This window comes from Lathyrus oleraceus, chromosome 1, assembly GCF_024323335.1.
Source record: "Lathyrus oleraceus cultivar Zhongwan6 chromosome 1, CAAS_Psat_ZW6_1.0, whole genome shotgun sequence".
Classification (NCBI taxonomy): domain Eukaryota; kingdom Viridiplantae; phylum Streptophyta; class Magnoliopsida; order Fabales; family Fabaceae; genus Lathyrus; species Lathyrus oleraceus.
In genome coordinates this window covers 231,525,186-231,538,392 of record NC_066579.1, presented here as the reverse complement: position 1 = coordinate 231,538,392, position 13,207 = coordinate 231,525,186, and the positions used below count along the sequence as shown (strand labels likewise).

The 13,207-nt window shown below is 34.2% G+C and overlaps 1 protein-coding gene across 1 annotated transcript; it reads right to left on the bottom strand.

Annotated features, from left to right (window-relative positions):
• Positions 1-1,677: 1,677 nt before the first annotated feature.
• Positions 1,678-2,211, bottom strand: LOC127101128 (secreted RxLR effector protein 161-like). Its single transcript, XM_051038468.1, has one exon. It carries the CDS (start codon positions 2,209-2,211, stop codon positions 1,678-1,680), a length of 534 nt encoding a protein of 177 aa, XP_050894425.1.
• Positions 2,212-13,207: the final 10,996 nt, after the last annotated feature.

Sequence of the window (13,207 nt, the reverse complement as noted above, 5' to 3'; positions counted from 1 at the left end):
TGTGTCGACCTGTTTGATACATAAGTTGACCTATCTAAAGTTATGTGTCGACCTATGACTGTTATGCGCTCCTTATGTGTCGAACTGAAGAGTTGGCACATGAGTCGGAAGCTACATGCTTTAATACTGTAGCATGTGTGTCGACCTATAGAATGCATGTGTCGACCTATAGCCAAGAAAATGTTTCCATAGGTCGACCTGTAATTGCATGTGTCGACCTACAATGGTGTTTTTTACACACAAAAAAAAGATTTTTCATGCATCTTTGATGTATGAGACCTTTTCCAAGTTGTTTCCAAATACTTTTATGCTTCCTAATGCTAAGATGCATATAGAGAATAAGAGGATACCGCTCAATATACATTGACGCTAAAGTATCCTAGTTTTGACATCATACAAAACACATCTAACAGAAGTTGCATATCTAACTGAAGTTGCACATCTAACAGAAGTTGCACTCACATACTCCCCCTTTTTGATGATGGAAAAAATTGAGACAATGCATTTTCAATTAAAATCTCCCCCTGAATATATGCATCCCAACTTCTTCTCGCTTCTCCCCCTTTGACAACATAAAAAAGAAACGAAGCAATCCATGAGAAATAACTTAAATCACACATAAACCAATGTAACACACATAGGCGGTTTGCAAAGATAAGAGCATCAATACGATAACACTCACATATAGTGATTTGCATATTGAAAAAATGAGAAGTATCTTAAATTACGCATAAACCAATATAACACACAGAGGTAGTTTGCAAAGATAAGAGCATCAATATGATAGCACTCACATATAATGATTTGCATATTGAAAAAAAATGCTTAAACTTAAATAAACGACAATAATGCAACAATATAACATAATTGTCACAACTTAGGCCAAATAACACAACACAAACATGAAAAATGAAGGATACAATGTGATAAAAAAACTCTTGAGTTGCTATAAAAGCGACATGATTACGTGACATATGTCTTTGGTGCTCCCGAAATGTTGCACACATATGTGCTCTAGCAAGGCGATAAAACACTATATCACCACTCAAACCAAAAACATAGATGAAACCATAACAATGACACACAACAAGTATTTCGCTAACACTATAACATGTTCAACCACAATTCATGAGACAATAGATAACAAGCCAATGCACCAACTATATATTTCAAGCATTAAGAAGATAAACATAAAGTCACTATAAGCATATAAATTGACATACATCAGTTAGACATTTTTGGAAGTGAAATTTCATGAACTATCTTATACGTCAAGAATATCAATCATTCGGAACATAATAACACGTAAAAGGAAAAGCTTACACATAAAAGGGAAAATGGAATGATAGTACCTTGCTTATGAATTGATGAAGAATGCACTCTTATATAATATAACTTCCAAAGAAGGTTAGGTAAACAACATATATGTATAGAATGCATGCGAAAAATCATATTTAGACAAGATTTAAGATGTCAAGAATCCCCAATTCCTTTCTAATGTTGAAAAATGGTTCGGTCACAAGTGGTTTTGTAAAAATATCTACAAGTTGATTTTTACTATCAACATGCTCATATACGATGCCGCCTTTCTCAACATGATCGTGTAGGAAGTGATGACAAATCTCAATATGCTTAATGTAAGAATGTAACACCGGGTTTTTTGTTAGATTAATGACACTAGTGTTTTCGCACATAATAGGAACGTTGTAGTTTAATATAAAAATCAAGTAGTTGTTGCTTAAGCCATAAAATGTGAGCACAACAATTATCGGCTTCTATGTATTCCTCCTTGGCATTTGACAAAGAAATGAAAACTTGTTTCTTGCTATGCCAACTAATTAAGGAATTTGAAAACATATGGCAAGTTCCACTAGTACTCTTTCTATCTGATTTGTAACCAGCAAAATTGGAATCAGTATAACCAACCAAATTATAATCACTTCCCTTGGAATGACAAAGCCCGTACTTAGAAGTACCATAAAGATACCTAAGAATGCATTTAATGGCTTTTAAATGTGATTCCTTAGGAGCCAGTTGATAACATGTACATATACAGACGCTAAACATAATATCCGACTTAGATGCAGTGAGATATAAAAGAGAACCAATCATACCTCTATACTTTTTCACATTAACATCCTTACCAATTTCATTCCTTTTCAAGTTACCATTTATAGGCATCGGAGTGTCAATCAATTTTGTATCTTCCATGCCAAATCTCTTTAGCAAGTCATTGCAATACTTGGTTTAACAAACGAATGTTCCTTCATCGAGTTGCTTGATTCAAATACCTAGGAAGTAATTCAACTCCCCCATTAGGATCATCTCGAACTCACCATGCATAAGCTTATAAAAATCTTTGACAAGTTGCATATTAGTTGATCCAAAAATGATATCATCGACATATACTTGAACAAGAAGAGTATCATTTCCATGGCACTTAATAAAAAGAGTAGTATAACCTTTCCCTCTTGAGTATTGTTGACTAATTAAAAACTTATTAAGTCTCTCATACCAAGCCCTAGGTGCTTGTTTGAGACCATACAAAGCGCATTTTAATTTGAAAACATGATTGAAAACTGGGAGGTTGAGCTACATAAACCCCTTCATTAATATAACCATTTAAAAACACACTTTTCACGTCCATTTGAAATAAATTGAAATTTTTGGAGCAAGCATAGGCTAGTAGAAGGAGTATAGCCTCGAGGCGAGCTACCGGGGCATAAGTCTCCTCATAGTCAATGCCCTCTTCTTGGTTATAACCTTGAGCAACTAGATGGGCTTTATTTCGGGTTAGCACTCCATTTTCGTCAAGCTTGTTTCTAAAAACCCATCTTGTGCCAATTACTTGATGATGTTTTGGATGAGGGACAAGGTCTCAAATGTCACTCCTTTTAAATTGGTTTAGTTCATCTCGCATGGCCATAAGATAATACTCATTAAGTAACGCACTTTAGCATTTTAGCGTCAACCTGTGAAATGAACGCAAAGTGATAACAAAAGTTACTTATCTTGGAGCGTGTTGTCATGCCTTTGGTGATGTCTCCAAGGATGTTATCAATAGGATGATCTTTGGATGTTCTCCAAGTCAAAGGAATTTCATCCATTATATCTGGACTTTCCACCTTCTCCTCTTCATAGTCGTCATCTTTAACTCTCTTATTTCCCACCATTTTAGGTTGATTAATTCTATCACCGGGTTCCTTGAGAGTATCTTGTGAAGATGCATCTACATCGTGAAAAGAAACATCTTTCCCAACATTTTTTTGGAAAAGACTCATCAAATGTAACATGAATCGACTCTTCAATAATAAGTAGCCTTTTGTTATAAACCATATAAGCTTTACTAGATTATGAGTATCCGAAGAAGATACCCTCATCAGCCTTCGAATCGAATTTGCTAAGATTATCCTTTCCATTGTTCAAAATGAAACATTTACGTCCAAAAACATGAAGATGAGAAACATTACATTTTCTACCTCTAAGTAGTTCATATGGTGTTTTATCTAGATTTTCTACCTCTATGCCATAACCAAGAGTTTTCACTCATGGTAGCAAGACACGTAGTTCCAACCAAGAATACATCATCTAAGTTAAGCATATAAGTATTATTAACCCCCAAGCCTTTAAACATAAAATCATTCTTCTCATTATGTTCAAATAAGCAACAAGTGTTTGCAAAAGTAACTTTAAATCCCTTTTCACAAAATTGACTAATGCTAAGAAGGTTATGTTTAATACCATTAACTAGCATAACATCGGAGATAATAGTAGATGAGGGATTACCTATATTACCTTTTCCAAGTATAGATCCATTGTTATTATCTCCATAAGTTACAAACCCATTCTTCTTTGGCATAAAGTCAATGAATAGAGATATGACACCCGTCATATGTCTCGAACATCCACTATCAAGATACCCCATCTTTTCCGTAGAGTCAAGACATTCAACCTGTAGAATTAAACAAAGGAAATAGGTACCCAATTTTCATTGGGTCCTTGGGAGTGAGTGAAATCAAGGTTGCATTTAGGAAACCATTAACAAGCTCCTTTAGGAACAAACACTTTCCTAAATTTACACTTTTCAATGGTATGACCCTTCTTGCAACAATAATGACAAGATAGGTTATGATGAGATGTGCTTTTTTCCATTTAAACCTTTTTGAATTTTTTTATGATTTTTATGTGAATGGCTCAAATACCTTTCAAACATAGATGAATCAATGGAAAGTGCAATCTTTGGTTGTAAGGAATTATCTAATTTGACTCAAAGAACATTTATTTCTTCTTCCCAATCATGACAAGATTCACAACCAAACCTAGAAGGTTTGTCATCCTCAATCTTGTCCTTTGAACATCTAGCATAGATAGCTTAATTGCTTCCAATTTCTTTTCTGATTCTAAGACCTTAGCTTCTAATTGTAAAAATATTTTTTCATGTGAAGCTAACTTCTTAAAAGCATTTAATACCTCTCTATGAAGATTATCAAAAGCATCTTGTAATTGAGAAGAAGATAAATCACTAGTAAGCTCATGTTTAGAAGGACTTACATTTTTCTTCTTCCTTCCATTTGCCATAAGAAAATTTTGGTCCGATTCTACACTCCAAGTAGAGCTTTCATCGCTTGAGGATTCACTTGCACTCTCACAAAAAACATATGCTCTTCTAGACTTATTGTAATGCCCTTTCTCCTTGTCTTTCTTAATCATGGAACATTCTGATCTATAGTGACCAACTTAACCATAATTATAAAAAGAGCTTCTAAATTTACCTTTTCTATTCTTATCATATTTTGAGGACTTGGGTTCCTTTCTAAATTTGGGTAAGTTCCTTTTGGAGTGCTTGACTCGGTTCTTCCTTATATACCTTTGGTATTTCTTAACAAATAACCCAAAATCATCATTATCATAGTTCTTGTCATTCCTTTCTTCACAATCACTGTGTTCATCTTTTGAGTGCTTTGAGCTTGAAGTCTTTAGTGCAATAGGCTTCCTTACTTCCTCCTTGTCTTTACCTTTCTCCTTCTTCATCTTCTCTTCATACTCTTTTTCATATTTTTCCAATCAAGTGAGTTCTTTCTCATGTTCTTTCAATTTTCAATATAGTGAGATCAAGTACTTTAATATCATTTGCCTCTTTAATATCGGTGACCTTGGGTTGTCATTCCCTATTAAGACATCTCAAAATCTTATTAGTAGAAATGTCATTTGAAATAGGCTTACCTAGAGCATTCAACTAGTTAATAAGATGTTTGAATCTCTTTTTGCATGTCAGCAATGGTTTCACCACACTTCATTTGAAAGAGTTCAAACTCTTGATTAAATGTGTTGATTCTAGATTGTTTGACCTCATTAGTTCCCTCACGGGCAACTTCTAATGCGCCCCATATAGCTTTGTAAGTTTCAAAATGAGAAACACAATAATACTCATCAACACCTAAAGCGAATATGAGAATATTTTGTGCCTTCCAATCTTATGACCACAAATTTCTATCATTATCATTCCATTGGCCTTCTGGTTTTGGTACAATGACACCTTCACCATTGGTTATTATTATTTCGTTAGGACCAATGATGATGGCGTCCCATACACCCTTATCAACCGAGTTGATATTGATACACATACAAGCTTTTCAATAGCCATAATTCTCACCGGTAAAAATAGGTGCTATATTATACGCCCCTTTAGGTTCAGTAGCCATTATATAATAAGAAAATATTAAGCACGGAATAAACTGGAACTCGTGATACCACTTGTTAGATGATATGCTAAGATATAGTGGAGGGGTGAATAAATCACAAGTTAAAATTTGAACCAAAATTGGTTTTGAAAAAGTTTATAGCACAGAAGAAAGTTTCAAAAATTTCTCGGATTAAAAATCGTCTAACCGAACTTACTATCAAAAAGCTCGGATATGCCTAGAGGTGGCAATGCAATGATAATAATCCATAAGTCAATCAACAACAACTAATCACAACTAGTTGAATACAATATAATAGGAAAATTCTATCTCCAATGATCAAAACACACAAAAACTTAGGTCATTGAATTTGTCGAACACTTAGTGTGCGATGAACAATGTTTGGAATGTTATGTAGAGTTTGTTGTTCTTAGAAATCCAATCACGCCCAAATGGTTTGTGATCTACACAACAACACAAATTTCAAAATGCATTCAAACCTATGATCCAAATAATATTGATCAAATATCGATGCAATCGATAATTTGCAAACTACAAAGTAAAATAAGAGAGAGAGAGAGAGAGAGAGAGAGAGAGAGAGTACACAAGGATTTTTTTAGGAAATTCCCCAATTGATATCACTATGGGTATGTCTGCCCTTATTTCAAATTCGAATTGAGATATTATAATAAATCTTACTTTGCAAAATGTATGTATAAAAGAGATGAAGAAATTGAACTTCTACAAACCCTTAGTTTGATGTTGACTCTACCACCTCTAAGACCCTTGATCAAAGATTGATTAAGTAACCAATAATTTCGCTTCAATTCACATGTTCTTGCTACTTCCTTGCAAGGTTGTCCTTGTCTTAAGGCTTTAACCCAGTTGAATTAATCCCAAGCACACACTTGTTCAAACCTAAGATTTGCCATCACGGTCCACCGTCTCATGTTACTCCCTTGCAAGGCACCCTTTATCCCAAGGCTTTCACTCAATCGAATCTGAATTGCACAATCTTATCCAAAACCTTCAAACCCTAAACGATCTTGAAGGAAAACCCCAACTCAATTTTCTGATTTGAATCCCTCAAAATTCTCAACCCAATATTCTTGGTACAATAAACCTAATTGGATGTTATCGACCCTAATCTAGATGACACCCAATCAAAAAATGATTATGTATAGTTTGATTGTGTGTATGCATAGATGGAGTTGAAGATGATGAGAATGATTTCAAATCCTGGATTCATGTAGGTTTTACTTTGTAGAAACCTTACGAGAAAATGATGCATGTATGAAGTATTTATATGCAGGGGTGATCTAGGGACAAAGGAATGCAAAGGTCTGGAGAAAAATATGAATTTTTGAAAAATTATATTTGATAGGTCAACCAATAAAAGTCATGTGTCGACCTGTTCGATGCATTGGTCTACCTATCTAAATTCATGTGTCGACCTATGATTGTTATTTGATCCCTATGTGTCGACCTGAAGAGTCGGCACATGAGTCAGAAGCTACTGGCTTTAATACTGCAGCATACGTTTCGACATATAGAATGCATGTGTTGACCTCTATCCAAGAAAATTTTTCTGTAGGTCGACCTGTAATTGCATGTGTCGACCTGTAATGTCGTTTTTCATAAATAAAAAATGTTTTTTCATGCATGTTTGATGCATGACACCTTTTCCAAGTTGTTTCCAAATACTTTTATGCTTCCTAATGCTACGATGCACATAGAGAATACCATCCAATATACATTAAAGCTAAAGTATCCTAGTATTGACATCATACAAAACACATCTAACAGAAGTTGCACTCACATAAACAACAAGGATAGCACATAACAAGCACATTCAATCAACACAGATGTACAATATATAATTTCATTATGCAATGCTTATTTCCTCTACTACCATGCATGTGGTACCGAGTCCTATCACTGGATATTAGAGTTATTTTACTAAGTGATCCTCAACATTGGATCGACGTCCTAAACACTGAACCAAAGTCTTGGATATTAGATTTATTTTATTAAGTGATCCTCAACACTGGACCGAAGTCCTAAATACTGAACCAAAGTCTTAAGCTAATCTCCAATATACATGGATGTATGATGCTACAAACAGATGCAAGTAATCTCTATCTCAACCTCCTACGCCAATTATTAACACTCTCGGTTAAGGCTAACACTAGTTCTTACGAACCTAAGCATATCAACATTGTCGGTTAAATCTAACACTAGTTCTTGCAAACCTAAACATATTAACACCGCCGGTTAAGGCTAACACTAGTTATTTCAAACCTAAACATAACCAACACTGGTTCTTGTTGAACCTATAACATAATAGAACAATGGTTCTTACCAAACCTTTAATATGATCAAACATTATTTCTTATCGAACTTAAGGGTATTCACACAGTCATTCATAGTTCACCAATTTTATCTCTTCAACATTGGACTTGTGTCCTAAAACATCAACAACTTAGTTCACATAACATCTTATCAAAACAGCCCCAAAATCATGTTTTCTATTATGTCATGCCCTAAATTTGTCCTACCGTCCTTTAAACTATTTTGCATATGTATTTTTTGAATTTTTAGGTCTAGATCCAGTTGGTACTTAGGTGCCATCTGACAAGGTATCATCTTGCATAACATTATGTCATTTTATTTAAATTCAGTGCAGTGTCCATATTGCATTGACTTTTGTTTGTTATTGTCTAGTCAAATCGGAAGGTGGAGTTCATTAGGGCTAATGTTCTTTTTTTTATAAAGCTTGTATATGGTCAATGATTGGTGGGTTTGATTCGTGGTTTCATTCATTCCATCATGTCATTCATTTTACATGTTTAATAACTTTGTCTTACTTTACATACCTCATGTTTTATAAGCTTTCCATGTGATGTAACATATAGAGTCTATTTTGAAGTCACAATTATTGAGATAGTTTTTTTTTTCAATTTGCAAAGTAAGTGTTGTGTTATAATTTGATGAAATTGCATTGCATATAACCTTAAATAAAATTTCATAGTTTATTTTATTGCATAATCCGTTACACAATTTTTAGATAAGATACAAAAATAGAAAAATAAAATAAAAAAGAGAGTGAATTTTACATTGTTTGCTACATATATTTTTTTCTTACAATAGAGTACAATAAGTGAAATATACAAAAGAGAAAAAAGATTCCAATATTGTTGGAGGCCCACACAAGCTCCATGCCACACTGCCTTGGTCCATTTATATTAGCTCTCTCCATCACCATTCTCATGCCCTTAGTTTCACATTCACTTCATCACTTTTGCATCTCACCATGCCCTCCATCAACATAACATTATCACAAAAACGAACATGTCATGGCCCTGCAACAACACAAATCAAGTGAAAATTAAAATAAAAACCAAGGGAATATACAAGTTTTTTGCAGTCATTCTATCATATGTACACCATATCATCATCCCAAAAAAAACAGTATAAATTTTAATACGTACAAGCATCAAACATCCCACATGATTCACATACATGCACAATACATCCATCCCAATTGAATTAATCAAAAATGGGAAAAAAATATTAACAATTTCACTCCAATGAATAAATCAAGTAAATAGAAAAAGCAAGAAGGAATTTGTTTTAAGAATCAAATTTTCATAGCAGTAAAAATCAAAATCAATGTGACACAAATTCATTCACATTTCCTGCACATGGCCACTCATAATTTTCCTCTCCACTCTGTAAAACCCCAATTTTGACCCTAAGATCCCTCACGCAATTTCATCATATGCATTAGCATTGGGATCACACCTTGGCATTCTCCTTACCCCTCTTTCATTGGGTTTATTTTGGGAGAGATCATCAAGCACTATGTGATTGTATCATACTTGTATATTATCATTTTACTAACCAAAATACCAAAAATGTGTCTTTGCATTTGCCTAACTCTTTTGTAGGTAGGGCATGATCATCATTGACCTATCAAGTTCATATCTAGGGTTTAAGACCCTCATGGCTAAAAGTACAATCAAGGATTGAGCCACAATGTCTCAAAGCATCATATATGAGTCCCCAGTATCTTCATATGTTACTTTGATCAAGTATTCTTCAAGAGTTTGGAGGTAGTTTGCCTTGGAAACCCTAGTTTGTCTGGGTATCTTGAGTAACTTCTTCAACAAGCTATCTCACCAATTGATCAAATTTCTCAAGGGACACTTCAAAATTAATTATCTTATGCATATATGATCTACCATGAGCCTATAAAGTCAAGAGAATTGAAGGTTAGCAAGTTGGTTAATGGTGGTTGGCCGGATGAATTCATCTGATCAACACTAGGTCTCCCTAGACCCTATCTCCTACAATTTTCACCATATGAAAATAATTTCAAGATAAAAGTTACTCTAAATGACATCCCAAACAACTTTCATGTTGATACCTATATCTAGTTTTGCTTGGAAAATCATTTCCTATGTTGAAACATTATAGGTCATTTTGTCTAAACCCTAATTTGAAAGTCAACTTCACAAGGCAATAACTTGCTCAATTTATATGTGATGAAAGATTTCCAAGTTTCACCATCAAATTCAAATGTTTACTTAAACTTTGATGTTTGGAGTGAGATATAAATCAACTTTTATGAGCATTTGATATGAGGATACATTATAGGTCATTTTTGACCTATACCATTGAACAAGTGATTTTCCTCAACTTCAAAAATGCATAACTCTACCATTCTATATCCAAATAACATTAACTTTGTGACCATTTTTAAGGCCTCTGAAAGAGCTACAACTTTGATGAAGACACATTTCTTATTTGGAGCTCACATAAAAAGTTAAGTAAGGTGGAATATTGAGATATATGACTTAACACTTAGAAAAAATTTCAACATGTTGAAATTTCCAAACTTCCACCTCAAAATTAACCATGATCCAAGTTCCAAATGAAAAAGTGTCCAACATAAAAGTTGTTCCGCTTGATCTAATCTTTCCAAAGAGTCATATTTCATGCATTTTGGATGAGGTTTGCTAGGGCTGCGCATGGTCTTAACAGGTCTGCATCATTGGAGAAAATCAAATGTCCAAAACTCCATTTCACTTTGCCTTGCCATTCAAGCATGATTTGAACTTTAGTACAGTTTCAATTGGATCATAATGAATTTCTTCATGGGCTTGTACACGCCTATGCAAGCTTATGCATCACCCTTTCCATTTTTAGCAATTTTTCAAGTGTGCAATTGTCAATCCCAAATGCTATAAATACAAGGCCTCTGAGCTCATTTCAAACACACTTTGCGCGCCAGCTTTGTCCCCCAATTGAAACCCTCACAATCCAAAGGAAAAACCTGAGAATTTTCAACTTGAAAATTGAGTTTGAATCTCACTGTTTGGAGATTCAAAAACTCCAGGATCCAAAGCTTTGTACCATTGCCAAACCACTTCTGCAAGCTCCTCGAGTGTGATCAAGTTAAGTTTGAAGCAAGCAAGATCCATTTCTGCACAACATTGAAGGTAATTTTTAGAAATCTTCTTCTCTTTGATTCTCACTCAATTCTCATCAATTCTCTTGGATCTTTGATTGTCTGAAGTCCTACCAATGTAGGTAAGAAGATTGAGTTGCTTTGAGGTCAAATCGAAGCAACTCAGTTGACACACCTCAAAATTCAACTTCTTATATCTTTCTATATATTTGGAGTTAGTTGAAATTGAGGTCAGATTCGTGCTCTACGCCATTTTTTCTTTCAGATCATGCCCTCTTTTTTCATTTTAGTGTTGGTGATGAGTGAACCAGTCCGGTGGACCTCACCTGAGAAGGTGACCGGAGGTCCAACGCCGGTGGTGTACTGGATAGGTTCTGAGCCATTGATCTCATTTGAAATGTTTTAACCCTGAGCGCCCAAAGTAATTACCACACATGTGGAACGGTTGACCGAGTGTATGGTGGAACGCGCGCTCATGCCCACTTGATCTGCCACCTCAATTAATGAGGGAGATCAAGTGGTCCACGTCTTTTCGATTTTCTAATTTTCATTTTATTTCATTTGATTTTCATTAATTCATATTAATTTTAATATTGATCCAAAAAATATGAGAGTTTCACCAAAAAAATTTAAATAAATTCTTCTTTCAAATTCTAAATTAAAATTATTTTTTGGATCATTATTAATATTTTTCATGATTTAATTGATTTTGTGAATATTTTTAATTGTTTAAAAATACTTTTAAGTCTTCAAAAATGCTGAAGTTTTTTCTCTAAGGTCCTTTGACCTTGTTTGACCTATGATAAATCTCATGGCCATTTCTTTGGTGTTTTGATGAGATTTTAGGAATTTGACAAACCATATTTAATTTAATGCATTATTTTTAGTATTTTTAAATTGAATAAATGCCAAATAATTGTGTTGAGCTATCTTGATGATTTGTATAAGTTTGACTTGTGTTGTTGGGCATTGGTCAATGTTGAATTGACTTTGTTAGGTTAAGATCATTGGATTTAGGGGATTGATGGAATGTACATTCCATCTCCCAAAATGAATGAATGATCTTAATTTGGTAAAATTCCTCCTTTGACCAATTTGAGTTTTGATTTATTCCCCTCTCTCTTCATCTAATTCCCATTCTTTATGCATCCATTTCATTTGGCCTATGATATCTCAAGGTCCTAAGGCTAGTTGATTGAAAAATCAACATAAGTATGGATGAGATTAGGTCGCCTCTTTTGCATATTCTTTTTGTGTGTGGTATGTTTCATGAGCATAGTCCATTATACTATGTCTCTAACATGTATTAACACCCAAATTCTATGCCCGGCGTCAAGTAGTTACGACTTCTACATAAGTCCAATTACGATTGCTTAACATAGCGCTAAATTTTTGACACAAAAAAGGCATAGCATTCTAGTTAGTGAGATTGTAAGTCTCCTCTCTTTCATGGTATTGTGTGGAAACTTGGCCTTTTTTCCTTCCTCTGGAAGATGTCTTGGTTCAAGGATCCATGCTTGTGATAAGTGGATTGAGTGCTCTCCAAAGAATGACTTAAAATGAAAAGCAAAATAAAAAACAATACTAACTTCTAATTCATTAACAACTAACATTTTATTTCAAGCCATTTACTTTTAATGCACTTTAATTTTTAAGCTCTATTCATTTACCATTATTCACACCATTTTAACTGTTTATATTAATGCCTTTTCACTTTGTCCACTTGGACCATATTGTGTGATATATCTTGTTTGTGTATATTTTGTTTGTTTGTTTGGTCTTTCACCATTAATGTACATAATAAGAAACAAAAAACCCTAAAAAACTATTGTGTGGACTGTTGGTTTGATCTTGGGCAATTGGACTTAGAATCTAGGCAACATCCCTATGCAAAAGGACTTGGCCAATGCCAACTTTCATGTAACCAAGTGCTTGCAATTTGAAACTTCATATGATACATCATTGAAGATCCATCTGAGTTTATCTGCAACATGATCACTGTGAAGTTGTTATTTTGAACCTGTGACCTGTGGAATTCATCTGTTACATGGGC

Excerpts from the sequence above, each read along its gene's own strand:
- LOC127101128 (XM_051038468.1), bottom strand. The coding sequence starts at position 2,211 with ATGGAAGATACAAAATTGATTGACACTCCGATGCCTATAAATGGTAAC.